Raw genomic sequence first — 20,627 nt, forward strand, 5'->3', positions numbered from 1 at the left:
CCCAATTTCCTTACCTGTTTTGATCTCTGCCTCCTAGGACAGTTATGAACATTAGAGGAAATAATGTATATGAAATGCTTAGTAAAGTGAATATGCTCTTGTAATTTATTCACTATGTAAATCCAGATTTCTATGGACAGGATGTCATTAAAGTGAAATAGAAGTATACTTTTGAGACTTAAGAAATTTGACAGGATAGTTATCCCTTCAGTGCAGTAAGCATTTTTTGAGGGTCTGTTAGTGGGAAGCCCTGTGCTGGGTGCAGTTGCTATGAGAGTTTGTAAGGGGGCAGTACCTACCTTACATGGCTCACTGCCTGGCGACAACACAGAAAGCAAAACAATGGTTCTACAGACAGAGGTGGGAGGGGAGAAGGAAGGAAAGGCTGTCCAAATGCGTCATGTTGTGCTGGAGGGTACTTTTGCCCCGGGCATTCTTTCCTGAGACCCCCTAACTACCAGATCACAAGTAATATTAGTTCTTTTCAACCTGAGCTAAGAAACTGTTTCAAAACTGTAAGGACAAAAGTTTAATTTTTAATTGATTTAAGAGTGGCCTTTTTGTCCCCCACTTGTGTACCATGTTTATCTAAGGTGATACTGGAAAATATACGTCCCATGAAGAAAACCATTGCTGAAATCGTGTCTTACCAAGTGGAACTGAGGTTACCCCAGACAGGAATGAAACCTCTGCCTGTGTTTCAGCGGACAAATCGGCTTTTACAAGACATAAAACTGTTGGAAAACGTGACTCAGGAACAAAATGAATTGTTAAAGGTGAGTGGCTTGTGATGACAGCCAGCCTGTTGGATGAAAATGTTCAGCAAAAGCTGGTTTTGTTTCCAGTTTTAAAGGTTGGATCGATCAAATTCCCACGACAGTAAGACACTGCCTGTGTTGATTCTTTTTGGTCTCTTCCAGTATTATTATCCAGGAGCCAGCATTGATATAAGAGAGTATTTTATTGTTCAGATGGAACTAACATGATTTTTTCTTAGCTCTTACCCTTGTTCTGGTTGAAGACATTGAAGCATAGTTACGGTCTGTTTCATTCCGTTCTTTAATAATCAAAGATCTACATGGGTAAAATGCTCTGGGAAAAGAGTCACCCTGCATAGTGCACTTGGAGTCACATGAGGCTGACGGACCCAACACTAATCTCTTTATACATCTCAGTTGCTTTCCTTTTAATCATTTCATTTTATTACCAACATGATGCAGGTGAAGTAGGCACTTTGCCATTTTATTTTTACACGTTAGGAGACTAGTGTCCCAAGGTTAGGTGATTTGATAAAATACCAGAGTTAACATGTGTTACGATTAATTTATGTACAAATAAGACAAACATTTGGGTTTCTAGCCTCCTAGTAGTATTCTTCATATTAGAGTCTCTTCTTTCTAACTGATGGCATCTTCTAGCCTCTCCCTGAGGGCTTTCTTTTTATTCTTACATTTTGATTGATCTCAAGCCAAAGAATCGATAGAAATTGCATTTTACTTTGGTTCAGTTCAGTTCAGTTCTGTCACTCAGTCGTGTCCGACTCTTTGCGACCCCATTTGGTTTGTGTTCCTATATCAACAACCACTCCTATAGGAAAAAAGTTCCTGAAAGAGCCACGGACTTTTCAACCCTCTTGGTAGACTCCCACATTCTGCCTACTGTTGTTGATTAGGGGGTCAGGGTAGGAGAAAAAGTGATTTTTCCTCCTTCCCACTTATCCCCTGGTTATAGAAAGAAAACTGCTATCTCTTTCTCCCTCTTCAGTTTCATTCACATTTGGTGATCACTGTTCTCCTAAGATTTGAGGATATTGTATCTCTGGTTTGAGTCTTAGCTCACAGTCTCTCTGGCCTAGCTACTGATCTGGGTAACGTTATTTCCTAACATCCACAGGGAGAAAAAAGACCTGGCACTTAATGTACTTTTTTTTTTTTTAATAATATAAAGAGAAAACAAAAAGCAATGATAGAAAGTTTGATCTATTTTTCGTCTTTTTGTTTTTTATTGGTCTCTCGGTTAGAAAAAGAAAATAACAGTCCTGACTATGCTTTAAAATGACTCCTTCACAAGATAAAAGGGGGAAATAGAAGAGGAAATTAGGTTTTGTACCAAGTTAGATATCAAGCTGTGCTGCTAAAATTTTCCATCTTATTGTGTTAGTGGAAATCAGATATTTTCTCAGGTATTTCAAAGCTAAGTAAACTGATAGTAATGAAAATCATAGAATATGGTGCATTTCTTTTAATTTCTAGTTAGATATTGTAAGTGCTCTCATTGTAGAAAATAAGACAAATCACTTTTGAGGGGAGTAATGGGATGTAGCTCATTACTGAGGGCTGGGAAACAGGTGTGTGCAGTGAACATAGTTATTCATTTCTAGCCTGTGGCTAAAATTATAGTTAAATGTTAAAGAAAATATAAGGGAGAATTCTGTGTTGACCAGAAACTTTGTAGTTTCAAAAGGCATTTAGTTTCATTGTGAAGCATACCAAGGAAATATCCAGACTTTCTTTTCAAGTCCATTTCTTTGACTTTCATCACACTTTGATTGTATCATTTAGCACACTGGTAGGTTCAAGCTCTTAACACCAGATTCCAGATATTGTTCTGGTCTGCCTTATTCTTCAAACTCTAAAGCCTCAACCTCTTACCATAAAAACATACATCACAGATCCCAAAGAGTACCAGGTGAGGATGTGTCTGTACCAGGAAAATCTATCATTTCTCAAATCACTTGTCCTTTCCATTCTCAGTTAGGATTGTCACCTCTTTGTGTAGAAATATGACAGGGGATATGTATTAAATGTCTTACATGACTATCAGTAATTTCATAAAACTTAGTCACTTTGTTTGCTGCTGCTGCTGCTAAGTTGCTTCAGTCATATCCAACTCTGTGCGACCCCATAGACGGCAGCCCACCAGGCTCCCTGGCCCCTGGGATTCTCCAGGCAAGAACACTGGAGTGGGCTGCCATTTCCTTCTCCAGTGCATGAAAGTGAAAAGTGAAAGTGAAGTCGCTCAGTCATGTCCGACTCTTAGCGACCTCATGGACTGCAGCCTACCAGGTTCCTCCATCCATGGGGTTTTCCAGGCAAGAGTACTGGAGTGGGCTGCCATTGCCACTTTGTTTACATGCTATCAAATGCTTCCCAGAATAAGCCCATTACACTGGGATAACTTAAGAGCAAATATATGTCTAATTCAACTCCCAGCATTGCCCAAGGTGCTCTGGCATCTAGTAGAGCAAGTCGGTCAGGTGCCAGCTTTGCACATGTTGTTCTCTGTGTTTAGACTACCATTCCCTATTAAAAACTGTGTAGTTGTGTATTTGATAGAATTGATTGGAGTTTGGAACAGGGATAGGTATTGAAAGGAACCCATTGGTCTAGTTGTTGGATTGTAACAGATTCTTCTTGGGGGTTTATTTATAGATAGTCATAAAACAGACAAATGAATGCAATGAAGAAATAGAAAAATTGAAGCAGATCTTAAATAATTATCCAGCTGAATTCTCCCATGAACATATGTCAACAGACCCAGCTGCCAACCTGTCACAAGTACAGGTACGTTTCTTTCATTTCATTTGTCTCACTCATTTGTCCAGCAGTTCATTCACTTCTAAGCTGTTGGTATCTAGAAACATTTTTGATGATACAGTTTATTCCTTACTTCTCTCTTTCAATTGAAGGTATTTGATGTATATGATTACTTTCTATGCCTATTTCATTAAATAGGTTATTATATAATTATCATAATGGAAGTCTCTTCAAGTGTCTTTAGCCTCAACTTGGTGCATTTGGCTGGTACCAAAGAAGCTGATATAACACACGGTATTTGGACAACCTGACTTCCCAGCTAGCGTTCTGACATAGGGATGCAGGCTGGGCTTTAGAGGTAAAGACTGAATGCTGTTGTAATAAAGAGTTCCATATACTAAGCAGTCTCACCATATGCCATAATTAACAATGTCCTACAGGCCCAGGTACAATGGTTTGCATGTTACCTCTCTATTGCCATCAAGTTGGTGTAGGCAAGCAGTTGCTGTGGTATTCAAAACCAGGTTTTACCACTTTCTTTCTACAAGTCATAAGGCAAATTCTTTAATGTCTAAAGTGAAGTACAGGGAAGTCTAAGATGACACAAGCTATTAAGTGTTGAACTCAATAAGGCAGACTCAATGTGTTAGTGATTCAGTATTATAAAAGTGTCAAATTTCCCTTTACATTAAAAAATTCAAGAACTCCAAGGAGCTTTTGTGTATATTAAAGTTCAGAAAAGTAAATATATCTATTATTTTAAAATAGTGATAGTAACCCCTTAAGTATTAATGGAAATTATATTTTACAGGAAAAAAATATAGTGAGAAGAGTGACATTGTTTTGCATTTTTGCAGATCTAATGAGGATCTGGCTTTCTAGAAGACAGCTAGATTCTCACCTGGTTCTGCATTCAATCTTTTGAGATATATAGTTTTGTGTGAGGCATATAAAGATGATCCAACCTCTCAAAGACACATACATTGGAAGAGAAATATTTTAATAATGCTTTTGAATAATTTTGGACATCCTTTGAAACAACACTAAACTCTGACAAGTAGAATCACTCACAGGTTCATTGCGAAATGGAATTTGGAGCCATGTCAGTGAACTTTCATAGTCTTACATTAAAATCCATCAGTCTGTCTTATACTTGGAATGGATCTCCAGCCATGCATCATTTTACAGCATCATGCTTGATCATTTGGAAAACACGTATTTGACTTGTTATGTAGATCCTCCAAATGATGACACATCCCAGTAGCCAATATTAAAGAATTCACATTTATTAACATCTACAGATGTTACCTCTTCAGAAAAATCTTTATGTGTATTATATACATATGTATGTATAGTTTAACAACTGTCTTTTTTTCAAGTAAAAATAGTATTCCATGAAAAAAAAATGGATAGGTCAGTTTGAAACTTAATCACAGGAGTGCTTTTCCTCAACCATTAAACTTGGGTGTACAACAGAAGTGCTTTATGCAGGCTTCCCACTTTGTCAAACAGAGTATTAAAAATACATGTTCTTTACCAAGGATTCTTAACTGAAGTTGGCTTTTTGTACAGTTAAATTCATGATACTAAATTACTAAATTTAGTATGATGCTAAATTACTAGATATGAAGCATCTAGTAATGCTAATACAGTTGATGTTTCTGCCTTGGTTCCTACCAGACGTCAGTAGTTTTACCCACCATTGCTGTCTCTGGGGTCGCACAGAGTCGGACACGACTGAAGCGACTTAGCAGCAGCAGCAGCAGCAGCTTTTACTACATCACACAGTGAGTGTGATGTACTGTCAACACAGTGAGAAAGGCCAGTAACATTTTGGTATTATTATGAAAATGATCTTGACCTCATAGAGTGAAGACCTCCTGGGGTTTGCAGATGCCGCTTTGAGAACGGCAGCTTTGTGCCCTTCTCTGCCTCCGTAATGCCAGTGGCTCTGGAGACTGGTCTGTTTCCCTAAGTGCTGTTCTCACGGCTGTAGTGTTATGTCTGTTGGGAGGCACTATACCTCTGAAGTTTAGTGCTTATTGAAAAGGGACACACACCACAGCCAACTCAGATTGAATTAAGTTATCATTTCCCAAAGCAATGGCAAGAAGTTTCACTTCAGACAGAATAGGGGTATGGTGTCAGAACGTGTGCGGTAGCACTGGAGTCATGGGGGCTGGGTGTCAGAAGTCCAGGTCTGTGCTCTGTCACTGGCTGCAGCTCTAGACGAATCACCTTCTTTCTCTGGACTTCAGAACTTTCACTCATAGGTGGAGTTTCTCTGTCTCTTAAAAAAAAAAAAATGATGATTCTATCAATGTCTCTAGGATAGATGGATGGAAAGGAGAAATGAGGAAAAAAGGAATGAATGAACACAGGGTTTAAAGAATATGTTAGGAACAAAATTTCAGTACATGAAGTTCTGCTAAAAAGGAGCAGGGCTGTCTTCTGATACAGTTCAGGCTTTGAATGATGCCTTTCAGAGTACTGGAGAGGAGGATGTCCAAATCCAGGATTCTATGACTCTGTAATCCTCTTAGACAGACAGTGGGCGTCTGCACTTCTACTGCCCATGTATGACATTTTATTCCCACATATCAGTCACACAAATTTTTTAACCTTATAAAGCTTGGAATCATCTCTTCATCATCCCCATAACAAATTACACTTCACAGCACCTTTATCTGCTTATTTATTCCCATATGGTAGGAAGCTTTGGCTATAAGAAAAAAAGCAAATGAATTTAGTAAAACTAAAGAAGGCTTCAAAAGTGACAATAAAAGTGTGAGATTTCTAGCCTCGTTTTCTCTCTGGTTCCCAAATGTTAGTCTGCATACAGATCTTCTGGAAGTTTGTTAAAGTGTGGTTTTTTACCCCCTGTGGATTCTGGCTGGTCAGTCCTATGGCCACTGAGGTGAGGCAACCCTGGCTATACCCCATGGTCAGCGATGGGGCTTGTTACAGATTTGTGAGCCACCACTTGACCTCCAGCAATTGATTGACAGGGTGTCAGGTGAGGCTAAGACATCTTAGAAGGAGATCATAAACCCTCCCTGGATCATTTAGAAACGACTGGAGGGAAGGGAACTATGCTGTACCAGGGACTAGTTCATAGCTGTGCAAGCTCTCAGCATAGAAAAAACTTCAGGCCTTGCACCAAATGCAGCAGGCTTCTGTGGCAAAGGCATTAGACATCCCAAACCAATGCAAACATTCTTTCTGCATAGGGAGAAATCGAAGACATGGAAAAGCAGATTCTGAGCTTGAACCAGAAGAAAGAAGACCTGCTGGTGGACTTGAAGGCTGCCATACTAAACCTTCACCAGCATTTACAACAAAAACAGCAAGAGTTAGAACAGGAAGTGGTGTCAGTCGGGGCATCCGAGGAGAATGCAGGGGCTGAGAAGGATGCTTCTGAGTGGAAGGTGGGTATGGCTGTAGTTAACAATGGTCCCACATTCCACAAGAGCTTTAAATTGGTAGTATTTTTCATCTGGAAAACCTATGGCCTCTATATTTATGGCCTATAGAAAAGAAATTTCTTCAAATGGAAATACTCTGCCTGAGATAGTCACAAGTGAATATTAATTCTCAGGGTGTGTCTGTGCTGGACTCAATCCAGAATTCTTATGCCCAAGTTACCTAAGAAGGTGCTTATGAAATCCCATGGGTGGGTGGGTGGCAGCCACCCTTTGAAGTGTCTTCCTACCAAGCTGTGAGCCCATTGCAAACTCAGAAATGGGCCCAGCACCTCTCAAAGCCCACTTTGAATCTACATCAGTGAATCGCATTCTTGAATTGTTTGATGAGGGGCCACAGAAGGCAATGCAAATGAAAGGGATCTAAGATTTGACCGAGTCATGATATTTGGCTGGATGAGTTGAGAGTTGCTAAACCCAGAGGCTGCTTGTGTGGGTGGGCATCCTGGATAAAGTGAGTAAAAAATTAGCTACATAAAAAAGCAGCCGAACCGGGATCCTGATGACGTTGAACAGCAACCCAGCCGCAGGTCTTTGTGCTGTGCCTTTCAGTTGAACAGAACGGGTTCCGTGTCCTTCCTGCCAGCACTCGAGGAAGAGGCAGAAGAGAGCTCTCTGAAGAGTGAAGTAAGGAAAATGATTTTCTCGTTCAAGTTTGTTAGAAGCGTAATCTCTAAAAGGTCAATGAGAAGATCTTAAAATGAATGGAAACATAAGGATTTTTTAAATTCGATGCCAGTATTTTGTAAGGGTGACTGAAGTAGTTATCTTATGTTATTAATGTTTAAGTGCATCTACACCTACTTCAGGCTGGAGTGGGATAAATGTAATTCAGACACACTTGTTGGCAGAAGGGAGAAGATGAAGCTCTTTGTCATATCCTGACTTCTGAGTACTTTCTCTGGAGTTTTGAGACTTTGCTGTTTGGCTGGCACTCCTGGTGGCTTTATCTTTCCGTATTTGAATTACTTTTGCAGTCAGACAGCACTGCCAAGGACACGAAGAACGGTGTTAGCAACTAACCCTACTATGTTACTACTCCTATCAGAACTGGTTGAATGAGACCTTTACCAGTTTTCTCATTATATCAATTTCTATTTCATACTTTAAGAACTAAAGCAGTAATGGGTCTGAGCCAAAGGGAAGAAAATTGCAGCAATTGACGGTTTTTAATGTCGCCTACGTAATGAGCAGACATTCTTCCTGCACATTTCATAGATTGCTCAGTAGCTCCACGGTCACACAGAATAGCCTGTAGTCCTTCACTATATCAATGGGACACGTGGGCTGAGTGCTCAGATGAGGAGGAGTGAGGCTTATATACTCTGACCGTCAGACAGCTTTGTGATCTGATTCTATCTCTTCATAGCAGAGAAAATTTTGAAAATGAAGGAGGTGCTGGAGCCAAAATAAGAGTACATTTCAGTATGATTCTAATTCAAGACCTGTATTTGCCTCTGAGCTGATATGTTTATAATCATTGTTTGTCTTTGACATCAGTCAAAAAAATACATGTTGTTAAAGAGCCTTTGAGATTACATTTACCAAAGCAGATGAAATTCCTAAAGTGCTGTTTTAAAGGTCCCCTTTGTAGGACGTGAACTGACTCCCAACTTTAAGAATATTTTTTTGGCTTTAGGAAGAGCAACCACATTTGGACTCCTGTGATGTAGTTAGCCAAAGAAATCAATGATAAATAGCGGGGAAAGGGGAGGAGGGGGTGGAATGAAGGACTGCAATTATACTGCCTGGTAAGCTGAGTGTTACATAAAAGAGATAAGGAGGATGCTGTTATGATGGTAGGAAATCACCTCCCTCTGCTAATCAATTGATTGCTGTGTTAGAGTGGAGATAAGAAAGCAGAGCCGTCTTCCGGGTTCCCGTCTTTACTCTGGAAATACGACAAGGACGTGGAGGAGGACAGGGCATCCTCGTCCTCTGGAACAATCATTCAGGTAATACTGTGTGGGTCACATTTCTTGGGGGTGGGGATGGGCAGGGATAGCAAGTCAAAGCAAAGAGTTTCTTGTTTGAAAGAATGTTTCAGGAGGGAATCTATATGGGTGAAATTTTTTAAACTTCTTAGCGCTACCTCTGCACAAAGCAAAGACAGCTGAGTATTAGTTGCATTTCTTTTGTGAGCTCAGTGATAATGTTATTACTGAGTCCCTAAGTCATGTCCGACTCTTGTGACCCCATGGACTGTAGCCCACTAGGCTCCTCTTCAGGGGATTTTCCAGGCAAGAATACTGGAGTGGTTGCCACTTCTTTCTCCAGGGAGTCTTCTGATCCAGGGATCAAACCCACGTCTCCTCTATTGGCAGGTGGATTCTTTACCACTGAGCCACTAGGGAAGCCTGTAAGTACATACCTAAGGAAACCTCAAGTGAAAATCCAAACTGAAAAAAAAACAGTTAAAGGAGCAGCTAAAAGGTTGACCAATGTGGTTAAAGCATTTAACATGCCTCTTTTGGGGGTAGCAGTTGAGGGTGAGAATTCTCTTTTTGAACAAAGTAGTGTGGAAGATAAATTAATGAAATAAGTCTTTTTGCTCCTGCTTCTGCTTCATTGACTATACTGAAGGCTTTGACTGTGTGGATCACAACAAAGTGTGGAAAATTCTTAAAAAGGTGCAAGAACCAGAGCTTACCTGTCTCCTAAGAAATCTGTATGCAGGTCAAATAGCAACAGTTAAAACTGGACATGGAACAATGGACTGGTTAAAAAAATTGGGAAAAGAGTATGTCAAGGCTGTATATTGTTATCCTGCTTATTTAACTTATATGCAGAGTACATCATGTGAGATGCTAGACTGGGTGAATCACAAGCTGGAATCAAGATTGCTGGGAGAAATACCAACCAACCTCATATATGCAGATGACACCACCCTAATGACAGAGTGAAGAGGAACTAAAGAGCCTCTTGTTGAGGATGAAAGAGGAGAGCGAAAAAGCTGGCTTGAAACTCAACATGCGAAACATTAAGCTCTTGGCATCAATCCCATCAATTCATGGCAAATAGAAGAGGATAAAGTGGAAGCAGTGACAGATTTTACTTTCATGGGTTCCAAAATCACTGCAGATGGTTGACTGCAACCATGAAATTCAAATGTGCTTGTTCTTTGGAAGGAAGCTTTGACAAACCTAGACAGCATATTTAAAAGCAGAGACATCACTTTGCTGACAAAGGTTCTTAGAGTCAAAGCTATGGTTTTTCCAGTTGTCATGTATAGATATGAGAGTTGGACTGTAAAGGCTGAGCATCAAAGAACTGATGCTTTCTAATCGTGGGGCTGGAGAAGACTCTTGAAGAGAGTCCTTTGGACAGCAGGGAGATCAAATCAATCAATGCTAAAGGATATCAACCCTGATTATTTATTGGAAAGACTGCAGCTAAAGCTGAATACTTTGGCCATGCAAAGAACCAACTTATTGGAAAAGACCCTGATGCTAGGAAAGATTAAAGGCAAAAAGAGAAGGGAGCAGCAGAGGGTGAGATGGTTAGATAGCATCACCAACTCAATGGACGTGAATTTGAGCAAACTGGAAAACATTGGAGGACAGAGAAGTCTGGTATGCTGCAGGCCATGGGGTCACTAAGAGTCAGACTTGACTTAGTGAATGAATAACAACTTTTTGCTCCTTGTGAACTTATAAACTTCTTCAGTCTCTCAAAATAGAGGGCAAATGCACTCACATTAGAAAATCATTTCATGCTGATGTGAAGACGGTGTTTTTCCCTTGCTTCTAAAGGATCTCTGCATCTTTATGATCCACACTTCCCCCCTCACCTGCCTCCTGACTAGGGCTGACCCTGCCCAGCTCCCAGGCCAATCCTTTCTTTGATAGTTGGCATGGGGACACTTATGCCAGGGTCTTCAATCTCTGCCTCTTGGTTGTGTCCTTTCCTCTCTACCAAAGTGTTCAGATTTCCCCTCCCTAATAAGTTCCTTCCCCCATTGCCCTATCCCTCCCAAAGCCCAGACCATCTGTTTAGAAACTGCTCTGCCTCCACGGGTACCCTTCTCTCCATATCTGCCTAAGGACTTCCTTCCTACTCATCCATAAAGACACTTTTCAACTCCCACCACCTCCAAGAACCCCCTGTTCTTTCCCTTTGTTTTCCCATAGCATTCTGAACCTCAGTTATTATAATTTATCACAGTTTTAAGCATTGATCTGACACAGTTTCATGAGAAGCAGGAACTTTATCTTCTACATTTTGACGTCCTGTACTGGGCTGATTATGCTACTTTGTCATTTATTTGTTTCTTTGTGGCTGTGCTAGGTCTTCCTTGCTACCCAGGCTTCTCTCTAGTTGCAGGGATTGGGGGCCACTCTGTTAGTGCTGCCCCAGCTTCTCTTGGTGCAGGGCCCAGGCTCTGGGCACTGGTCAGTAGTTGCAGCTCGCGGGCTGTAAGAGCACAGGCTCAATAATGGTGGCGTATGGGCTTAGCTGCTCCGCAGCTTGTGGGATCTTCCTGAACTGGGGAGCAAACCTGCGTCTCCGACATTCGCGGGTTGATTCTTTACCACTAAGCCACCTGGAAAGCCCTCAATATGCTACTTTAATGTGTTGAATTTCTTGATCCTGGTTTCCAGATCAATTTCATGGTGCTTCCTCTTTCATTTATGGCTAAATGTCTTTAGTTGGTGCTCCTCTTTCTTAGCTCCATTTGTAATTGAGATTTTGCCCCTTGCTATATTTATACTGCCATTGACTTCTGGATATTAATTTTCAGTTCAGTCACTCAGTTATGTCCAACTCTGTGTGACCCCATGGACTGCAGCACGCCAGGCTTCCCTGTCCATTACCAACGCCTGGAGCTTGCCCAAACTCATGTCCTTCGAGTTGGTGATGCCATCCAACCTTCTCATCCTCTGTTGTCCCCTTCTCCTGCCTTCAGTCTTTCCCAGCATCAGGGTCTTTTCCAACGAGTCAGTTCTTTGCATCACGTTTCCAAAGTATTGAAGTTTCAGCTTCAGCATCAGTCCTTCCAATGAGTATTAAAGAGTTGATTTCCTTTAGGATTAGCTGGTTTGATCTCCTTGGTGTCCAAGGAACTCGCAAGAGTCTTCTCCAACACCACAATTCAAAAGCATCAATTTTTCAGCGCTCAATTTTCTTTATGGTCCAACTTTCACATCCATACATGACTAATGGAAAAACCATAGCTTTGACTAGATGGACCTTTGTTGTCAAAGTAACGTCTCTGCTTTTTAATATGCTGTCTAGGTTGGTCTTAGCTTTTCTTCCAAGGAGCAAACGTCTTTGAATTTCTTGGCTGCAGTTACCATCTGCAGTGACTCTGGAGCCCAAGGAAATTAAGTCTATCACTGTTTCCATGTTTTCCCATCTATTTGCCATGAAGTGATGGGACTGGATGCCATGATATTGGTATTTTGCATGTTGAAGTGCCCTTTTATTAGCCCTGATCCTTCTTGACCTCTAGCAGTAGCAACCCCTTCCTTCTTGAAATGCAGTGTTCCTCTGGCTTTATTAATTCTATACGTTCTTGTCTCATCTATCTGCAGCCCCTCTTCCAGCTCCTTCTCTTTACCCATCTGTCATAGTGGGCATTTCCCCCAGTGGTTTACCGCCTTCTTTCTTCTCTGTTTTGTCTCATGGCAGTTTCTCCTCTCATAAGTTTTGTAGTCGCCTCTATGCCACAGATTCCCAAATTAAATCTCTGGTCTTGATTTTTCCTGTAAATCTGTTCCACATTTCTACCATCCAAATACATTTCTCTTTTTGAATGTGTTTTCTCAAAACCATTTACCAACTTTTCTTCAAAGCTTACCCTTCCTCATAATCTCTCGATGTCTGTCAGTGGCACAACTGTCTTATCAGTATCTGAGGCAGACTTCAGCGTCATCTCAGGTGCCTCGTTTGTCTGGCCTTTTATGGCTACTGCTCAAGTGGTGTCCATTCAGTCTTTACATCCTTCTTCTCCCATTATTTTTGTCATCATCCTATTCCAGGCAATTGTTAACTTCTTCCCTAGACTTTAAGAGGACTCTTCTAAGTGGATTTGTAGCCTCCAATCATTCATACATCTTATACTTAACTGATGGATCTTCCTGAAGCAGTTCATTTAAATTCCAGTCTTTCCTAGATTCTGATTACTGAATAAAATGCAGTGTTCTGAGCCTGGCATTCCAGACTTTTCATGATCCCAACTTACCTTCCCAGTTTTATCTAAGTTTTACCTTTAGTTCTTGGTTCATGCCTCTCTAATAGCAGTTACTGTTTCCAGTACATGGAGCTCTTAGGACTTACTAGGTGCTTTGTATATATCATCTTGTTTACTAATCACAGGAATGAGTGAGCTGGGTTGTGTTACCACTTTAAAGATGAAGCAGGTGAGGCTCAGAGAGTCCAGGTTCATCTGTGCAATATCACCCAGCTTGTAAGTAGAGCAGTCAAGATTGGTTGATTACAATATGGATACTTTTCCCACCACACTGGTCTTTTGTAGAAGTTTCGTTTTCCCCTTGCCTAACCTTGATTAACCTAATAAATGTATCAAAGTGTACATCCATTTAAAATGTGACACGCATTGTTAAACTGTCCTCTAGAAAGATAATAATTTTATTTCTACCAGAATGCATGGAAATGCCTCTTTCCTGACCCCAAGCTAATATTGGATATTTTCAACCTTAGTTAAAAATAGCCAGTGGGTTAAGTTGCATATATTCTAAGAATGTTGTCTATCACTTCAGGTGTGAATTGGCTTTCATGTTCTTTTTTTATGAATCATGTATCCATGCCACTTGTCATTTTCTACGTAGAAGTTGATGTGCTCCTTATTTATTTGTAAAAATAATTAATACATTAAAGATGTTAACAGTTTGCGAGATGTCATCTCAATCTGTTATTTCTCTTTTAACTTAGATTATGATGTCTTTTTGTGGCATATGTTATTTATGTTGTTAATACTAACATTTTTTCCCTTTATTGTCAAGCTTTAAAAGTTCCTTCCCACTCTTAGAATGGAAACAGATTCACTCATATTTTCTTCAAGAATATGGTGTATCTTTTACATTTAAATATTAGATACAATTGGAATTCATTGTTAGCAGTGAGATAGAGATTTGGTTTTGTTTTTCATGAAGTGCCTGGATAAGATAGTTGTTCCCAAATTTTAAAGTTTCATCTTTCCTTCATTATTGAAAATAGGACTTTTATCACATAATCTTATTTGTTTAATTCTCATAATAATTCATTTAAATACCTAATTCTCTGGATTTCTTATGTGTTCCTCATTAACCACAGAGCTTTGGAGATTTAAGTCTTCAAATAAAGATAAACTTGAAGAACTTGATTTTTTCCCCCTAATTAGCAGACTTTTTCCCCCTCAATGTACTTGACTAGTCTAGACATTTTTGTAAGCAGGTGATTTGTAAACTGAGCAGGTGCAGAAAGGGCTTGTATAGCTTCAGGGCAGGAACTTTTCTGAACCTCTGATTCTTTTCTTTACAGGAGGCAGCTGGGAAAATAAGCACATGTGATAGTTCCATGGCACAGGTTCTTGAACCAGACCTTCTGAACACCGAGCAAGGCCCAGAATTTTCCCTGAGCCCCAACCAAACACCAGAGGTAGGTCCCTGTTGCTGATGGGCCATCTGCCAAAATCCCTGGACTAGCACCCAGAGAGGACAGGCTTTCTGTGTTTGCAATATTTTATATCACCAAGCAAGAGGTCTTTGTGAACTTTAACACCTTCATGTGTGCTGCCACGCTGGAGAACTGGAAGATTTGCCACCAGATGTTTACATGGAGACTAAGCATAGTACAGACTAATCATGGTTCACCACTTGCCAGGATGAACCAGCCTTTCCATTAGTATCCCCTTCTTTTTTCTGTAGATTCAACTTATGGGGGTGACAGAAGTGGAGGAGAGCAAATATTAATTAACTACCTATTACAGTAAAGGCATTTGTGTTTGCTCTCTAATCCTCAGATTAAATAAGGTAGGTTAACATGTGCCATACATTTACAAAAGAAAAATCAAAATTCAGGGTGTAAAAGTACAGTTAGTAAATGGAGGAGCAAGGAGGCAGACTCAGAATATTCCAGTCTGCCTTCCTAATTTGAATATTTAGTATTTAAAGATGTAAAACTGAGGCAGATTTGGGCTCACCAAATAAGCTGCCACCACACCATCCCAGCGGCATATTTAGTATTTGTGCAGATGCATTTAGGTCAGGCACTCTACCTAAATCTTGCCTCTTAGCACAGTAGGCAGCACATCACTCTCATAACCTGAAGGTCCTGAGTTTGAACCTCAGAGAACGGCAGATCCTTCACTCTGGGGCTTCTCAGGTGATAATGAACCCGCCTGCCAATTCTGGAGACGAAAGAGATGCGGGTTTGATCCTTGGGTCCAGAAGATCCCCTGGAGGAGGAAATGACAACCCACTCCAGTGTTCTTGCCTGACAAATCCTATGGACAGAAGAGCCTGGTGGGCCACAGTCTATGGGATCGCAAGGAGTCAGACACAACTGAAGCGACTTAGCAGGCTAGGCACTTTAGCCAGGCAGTTTTGCATTTTATAAAAGGGGGTGGTGTGTGCAGATGTTTGTAGAATTGATGGAAAAGTATTTAAAGGTTTAGTATTTTGGCATGAAATACTGCTACAGCCAGAAAATTCATTTGCATTTTAACTGGATCTTGGTACTCAAATCAGCGATGTGTTGTACAGAAATCAAGTACTGTCACACTCATTGACTGAGAGGCTAACTTGAATGCCAGAATTATGTCAAAAATGTGGACTTGTAGACCCCAAGGCATAACAAAATCAGAGATTGAATCCTGGGTCTAGGATTGAATCCAGTGACCATAGGCAGTTTGAATAACTTCTCTAAGCTTCAATTTCCTCATCTCTACACTGGGAATAATGAGCTTGTGGCATAAAATATGAGATAGTCTTAGCACAGTAGCTTAGCTCTAGAACCCAGTAAAAGATTGGGTATTATTAATTTATATTAATGCTTTAGAGATGACTTAATTCTCTAACAATACATATTTGTGATCATGTATTTTTAGCCCTCCAAAATATACAGTTATAAAACTTTGATTAAAATAATTTCTACTTTTTAAATTTGGGGTTATCATTTGAAGAAGATACTCAGTGGGCCAACTACTGCGGGAAAAAATATAGACTCAGAATTAAAAGATCTTGGAACTGTGTGACCTTGGGCAAGTAATTTATGTCTGGGCCTGAGTTTCTCAGAAGCAATGTGGTGGGATGGGAGGGGTGTGAACTGATTAAACATTAAACACACTTGGGTTTCTTTGGCTATAAAATAAGGTGTGAACTGATTCCTGGCACGTTTCCCAGACCACCTTCAAATATTAAAGTTCTACTGTTACAGATAATCTTTTTGTCTTCCATTACTTTTGGATTCTTTCCAAGTTCAAATAACTAGCAAATAAAAACAAGATTAGTACTCCAGCTTCCATATTTCCTCATTAATTCAGTGAGTTAGAGAATGCAAAGAAACTCGATTTTGTCGTTTGTTTTTTTTTAACATCTGTGGCAGTTGTAGGCGCTTAAATAATGTTTTTGAATAAATAGGAAAGGCAGATGGTAAATCTCTTATTACAGATTAATTAATCAATCAATCAATCACTGTTAACAGATTTTTATCTCAGGTGACAAAAAGGAGGATTGCAAAGTTGTTGCCACTGAGATATAACAATATCTGAAAAAATCTGAAAACTAGGAAGCAATTAGATGACTAGAAATTGATGTCTGACAGTAAACTCACATATGAGTTGCTTTTTTAAAGATCAGAATTAAAAAAGAAAAATGAAATGGGTGAATCTAAATATGGATCCGACTGCGTATGAGCTATAGGGAAAACACGGTACTGGGAAGACTTGCTTAGGAAGGTGATTCTTAAAGAAAACTCTGATTAAAGCAGAGGAGAAGTAGCATTTTGGCAGAAAAGGCAGGCATCTGTGAGGTAAAGAGATGGTCAAGGGGAATGAGCACAATTCAGAGGACCCTTCTGTTGAACCAGCTCTTATAATCCTCATCAGAGTGTGTGTGAAAATGAGTGGTATTTTCATATCCTGCATATTTTTGTTACCATTTACCAATTTTGTCTGCCTCTATTGTACCAAAAGTTCTGTGTTTAAACAAAATTCCATAAATATTACGAAATAGGTACTTGAGTTGAGATAGGGTATATATTTGTGAGCAACTCTCATTTCTTAGTTGGCCAAAATTATGCCTTGTTAGATGCTGAGATGTAGTTAGCAAAGCCTTATATAGAAAACATTGTCATTTCCTCATAATCAGAATGAATAAAGTGTTTATGTTGTTGTTTAGTCGCTCAGTCATGTCCGACTTTTTCGCGACCCCATGGGCTGTAGCTCGCCAGTATCTTCTGTCCACATTGACAGGTGGATTCTTTACCACTGAGCCACTTGGGAAGCCCTGAATAGATATCACTAATTTGGTAAAGCAAAACACAAATCCTTATTCCTAAAAAAATTCCTCTAGAAAGGTCAATAATGCTGTTTCAGTATTTTGGAAAAAGATGTGGGAAGCAAATATCTGTATCAGTTCATCTTTTGCCTCCAAATTGGAAGTATCTATCATATAATTACCAGAATACTTTTACTTGGTACCTGGGAGAAATTTTTCTATGGGATTGATAAACAACCTAGTTGTTTGAATATAAAAAAAACACATCACACACATCCTGCTTTCTTTATACTATACCGTAAGCATCCATTCCTTAACACGGTAATATTTTAGTATCTAGAAGCTGAAAAGTAACTTTAGAGAGTGAAGAATACAAGAAAAGTTTCCAGATTACCCTAATGAAGCTTATCACTTGACTCAAGCTATTTTTAATAGAGAAAGATAAGTGATAGCAGGGAGGAGGGAAAGCTAAAATATTTTATCATCTTAACCACTTAAGATGTTAAGTTAAAAGTGTGAGGTATTAATATATTTTCCTTGTGTCCCCGCCAGTGTGTAAAGATCTTTTTTTTTCTGTTTGAACAGAGGGCATAGCAATGTAAGCATTGCTTAATCATGTGTCACGCAACTTTAAACACTGGCCAATTCGCTGCAGTGTTTCAGACACACACACCCACATGCACACCCTCTCGCGCACACTCACCTGTCTCCTGGGACCCACCGTTTAATGAACCGCCAGCCTGTTTGCGTCCTCCCTGCCCAGGAACTCTGCGCCTGTGTTCGTGGAGATTGGCTGCTTGGAAACCTGGGGCGCCAGGTCACGTGATTGTTGCTATGCCTGTGAAGGTGCCTTCGTTTCTTTTTGTTTTTACTTCTTCTGCCCTTATTGTTTTGTTTTTCTTTTTAACTAGGGGAAATGCTATACGTTTACAGGTCTTTACAAGTCCGAATCTGAATATTTTGGACTCCTAGTTTTTCACTGCTGGATTATCTTGGATTTCTCATAGGGTGCCACACCTCCCATCAAGGCTGCAGCTACTGGCCTTTCGGACAAGCAAGGAGCTTTTGAGGCCACGGTGGAGAAAGTGAGGCCCGAGCCTGCGCAAGTCCTCCATGTCTGCAAGAATCAGGTGGCTGAGCTGGAGCTGTGGCTGCACCAAGCCAACGTGGCATTTGAGCCAGAAACATTAGACGCGGACATGCAACAGGTGGTGGAACAGCAGTTGGTAGGGTGCCAGGTAAGACTGCTGGGTCTGAGTTCATGGCCTGTCTCTTTACCAGTCAACAGTCTGGTTCTTCCTGTTGCTCCGACCCCTATGTTTATTTTGGCCTTAACTTTTTGTTCTCAGGATAATTCTTTGAAATAATTTACATAAGCAGAGTATTTGGGGAGGCAGTAGTGGAGAAGATCTTAGAATCTAGAGTATAGATCTGGTCACATTAACTGTGAACTGGAGGGAGTTACCTCTCACTTCCTTTTCCTCAAATAGGTCATCTCCTAAGACTTTGTCAGGATTAAACGAGATAAAATATCTTAATCAGTGTCTGGAGTATAAAGTATATATAAAATGCTCAGCAAATACTAATTTTATTCATAATATTCAGTTTTTAAAATTTTCATTCATCAGAAATGAAACTGAATATCCTGATTTGCAGAGTTACAGATACAGCAGAAAAGGGCTTTGCTGTCATTTTACTATGAATGCTCCTACTCTTGCTGGCTTGGTGGCGCTAGCAGTAAAGAACCCGCCTGCCATTGCCGGAGATGCGGGAGTCGTGGGTTCGATCCCTGGGTTGGGAAGATCCTCTGGAGGCGTAAATGGCAACCCACTCCAGTGTTCTTGCCTGGAAAATTCCATGGACAGAGGAGCCTGGTTGGCTACAGGACAGAGTGTCACAGAGAGTCAGACATGACTGAACACAGGCACCCTTGGCTGGGGAGGGGCAGGAATGTAAACTTCCTTGCCTGGAGTCATTTAGAGGAAGCTTTGCTGGCAAGCAAAGGTTGGGATCTCTGGATCCCTCCAGGGAGGGGCGAGACTGACATTGCTGGAGCAGAACTGAGTGTCCTCAAGAGCTCAGCCAAGGCACCTCCCTCAAAGGCACTTACACCCACCTTGGCCTGACATCTCCACCTGATTGGCTTATTCGCAGTGGTGTCCAGGGACAGGGACTTCCTCTCAGAGTGCCTCAAACCACTGGCCCATCCACAGGGAGCTCCACCCACTATGTGGGGCTGGGCATACGACCCACCTTGGCCCGAGGCCGACGCTCCTCCCCTTCCCATTCAGACCCACATTCTTACTACCTCCGGAGTCCGCCTAGTAGGACCCAGCCTGGCAAGCTGACCTCCTTTCCCGGGCAATCAGCACCTCTCAACCCAAAAGTCAGCTCCCGAGGGCTGGATTCACTCAGATACAGGCACTACCATGTGGCCTGACTGGAAAGACGTGCAGGAGAGTCTGGAGAAGACAGTGTAAGTGGCGCAGAGCAGTCCCCCTCTAAGCTGAACCTTCGGTATTCCAGATGTTGAGACCCGGGCACTTAGGGCCTTTCAGGTGCTGTCAGCCAACTGATGGTCCTGCTGACTGGGTAGACCCCATAGTCAAGTCCTTGATCATTACCGGTATCTGGTCCTTGGACCTCTTGTGAATTTAAAAATGTGGGGGCTGCTCAAGGAAAAGACATGACCACAAGGTGGCAGTCGCGCGCAGTGAGCATTACTTGGGCAGCGTTTAGGTGGGGTCTGGAGGGACTGGGAAGTCTCCTGCCAGACCTTCTAGAGGCTTTGGCAAGGAGTGGAGGTGGAGCCACCACCCAGAAGGGGCGGAGACAAGGGAACTCCTAGGGGTTAGAGAAACCAGAGGGGCTGTGTGTCGAGATAATGTCAGAGAATCTGAAGGAAGCAGAGGCTGGAGTCTTTAGAGTTCCAGAGTTTGTCTTAACCATGACTAGATGTGGGGGGTCCAGTTTTGAGTCTGGCACTGGTGAAATATGAACTAATATTTCTGCTGTGAAGTAATAAACAACATATAGATCCATATACACGGGCCATCTCTGGCTCATCTATATAACACCATGGCATATAGACTTTAACACTGAAACATAAAAAGCCTTACAGTGCTCTGTAAAAACATTAAGTTCCCAGAGGGGAAATATCCAAGGACAGG

At 41.0% G+C, this 20,627-nt stretch overlaps 1 protein-coding gene across 9 annotated transcripts in view; it reads left to right on the forward strand.

The window, feature by feature from the left end:
- The window catches only part of SYNE2 (spectrin repeat containing nuclear envelope protein 2), a 325,432-nt gene that overhangs the window by 203,445 nt on the left and 101,360 nt on the right, over positions 1 to 20,627 (forward strand). For 7 of the 9 annotated variants that reach the window (XM_070292474.1, XM_070292472.1, XM_070292475.1 and 4 more), the window contains exons 60-66: positions 594 to 776; positions 3,432 to 3,563; positions 6,767 to 6,964; positions 7,571 to 7,645; positions 8,863 to 8,973; positions 14,501 to 14,617; positions 18,465 to 18,695. In XM_070292474.1, the coding sequence (XP_070148575.1) occupies positions 594 to 776; positions 3,432 to 3,563; positions 6,767 to 6,964; positions 7,571 to 7,645; positions 8,863 to 8,973; positions 14,501 to 14,617; positions 18,465 to 18,695 (1,047 nt within the window). Of the gene's footprint in view, positions 1 to 593; positions 777 to 3,431; positions 3,564 to 6,766; positions 6,965 to 7,570; positions 7,646 to 8,862; positions 8,974 to 14,500; positions 14,618 to 18,105; positions 18,304 to 18,464; positions 18,696 to 20,627 lie in introns of those variants that run through there. The other 2 variants (XM_069596766.1, XM_069596767.1) reach the window with 2 other exon arrangements.

Source organism: Ovis canadensis, chromosome 7 (assembly GCF_042477335.2).
Source record: "Ovis canadensis isolate MfBH-ARS-UI-01 breed Bighorn chromosome 7, ARS-UI_OviCan_v2, whole genome shotgun sequence".
In the NCBI taxonomy this organism is placed as follows: domain Eukaryota; kingdom Metazoa; phylum Chordata; class Mammalia; order Artiodactyla; family Bovidae; genus Ovis; species Ovis canadensis.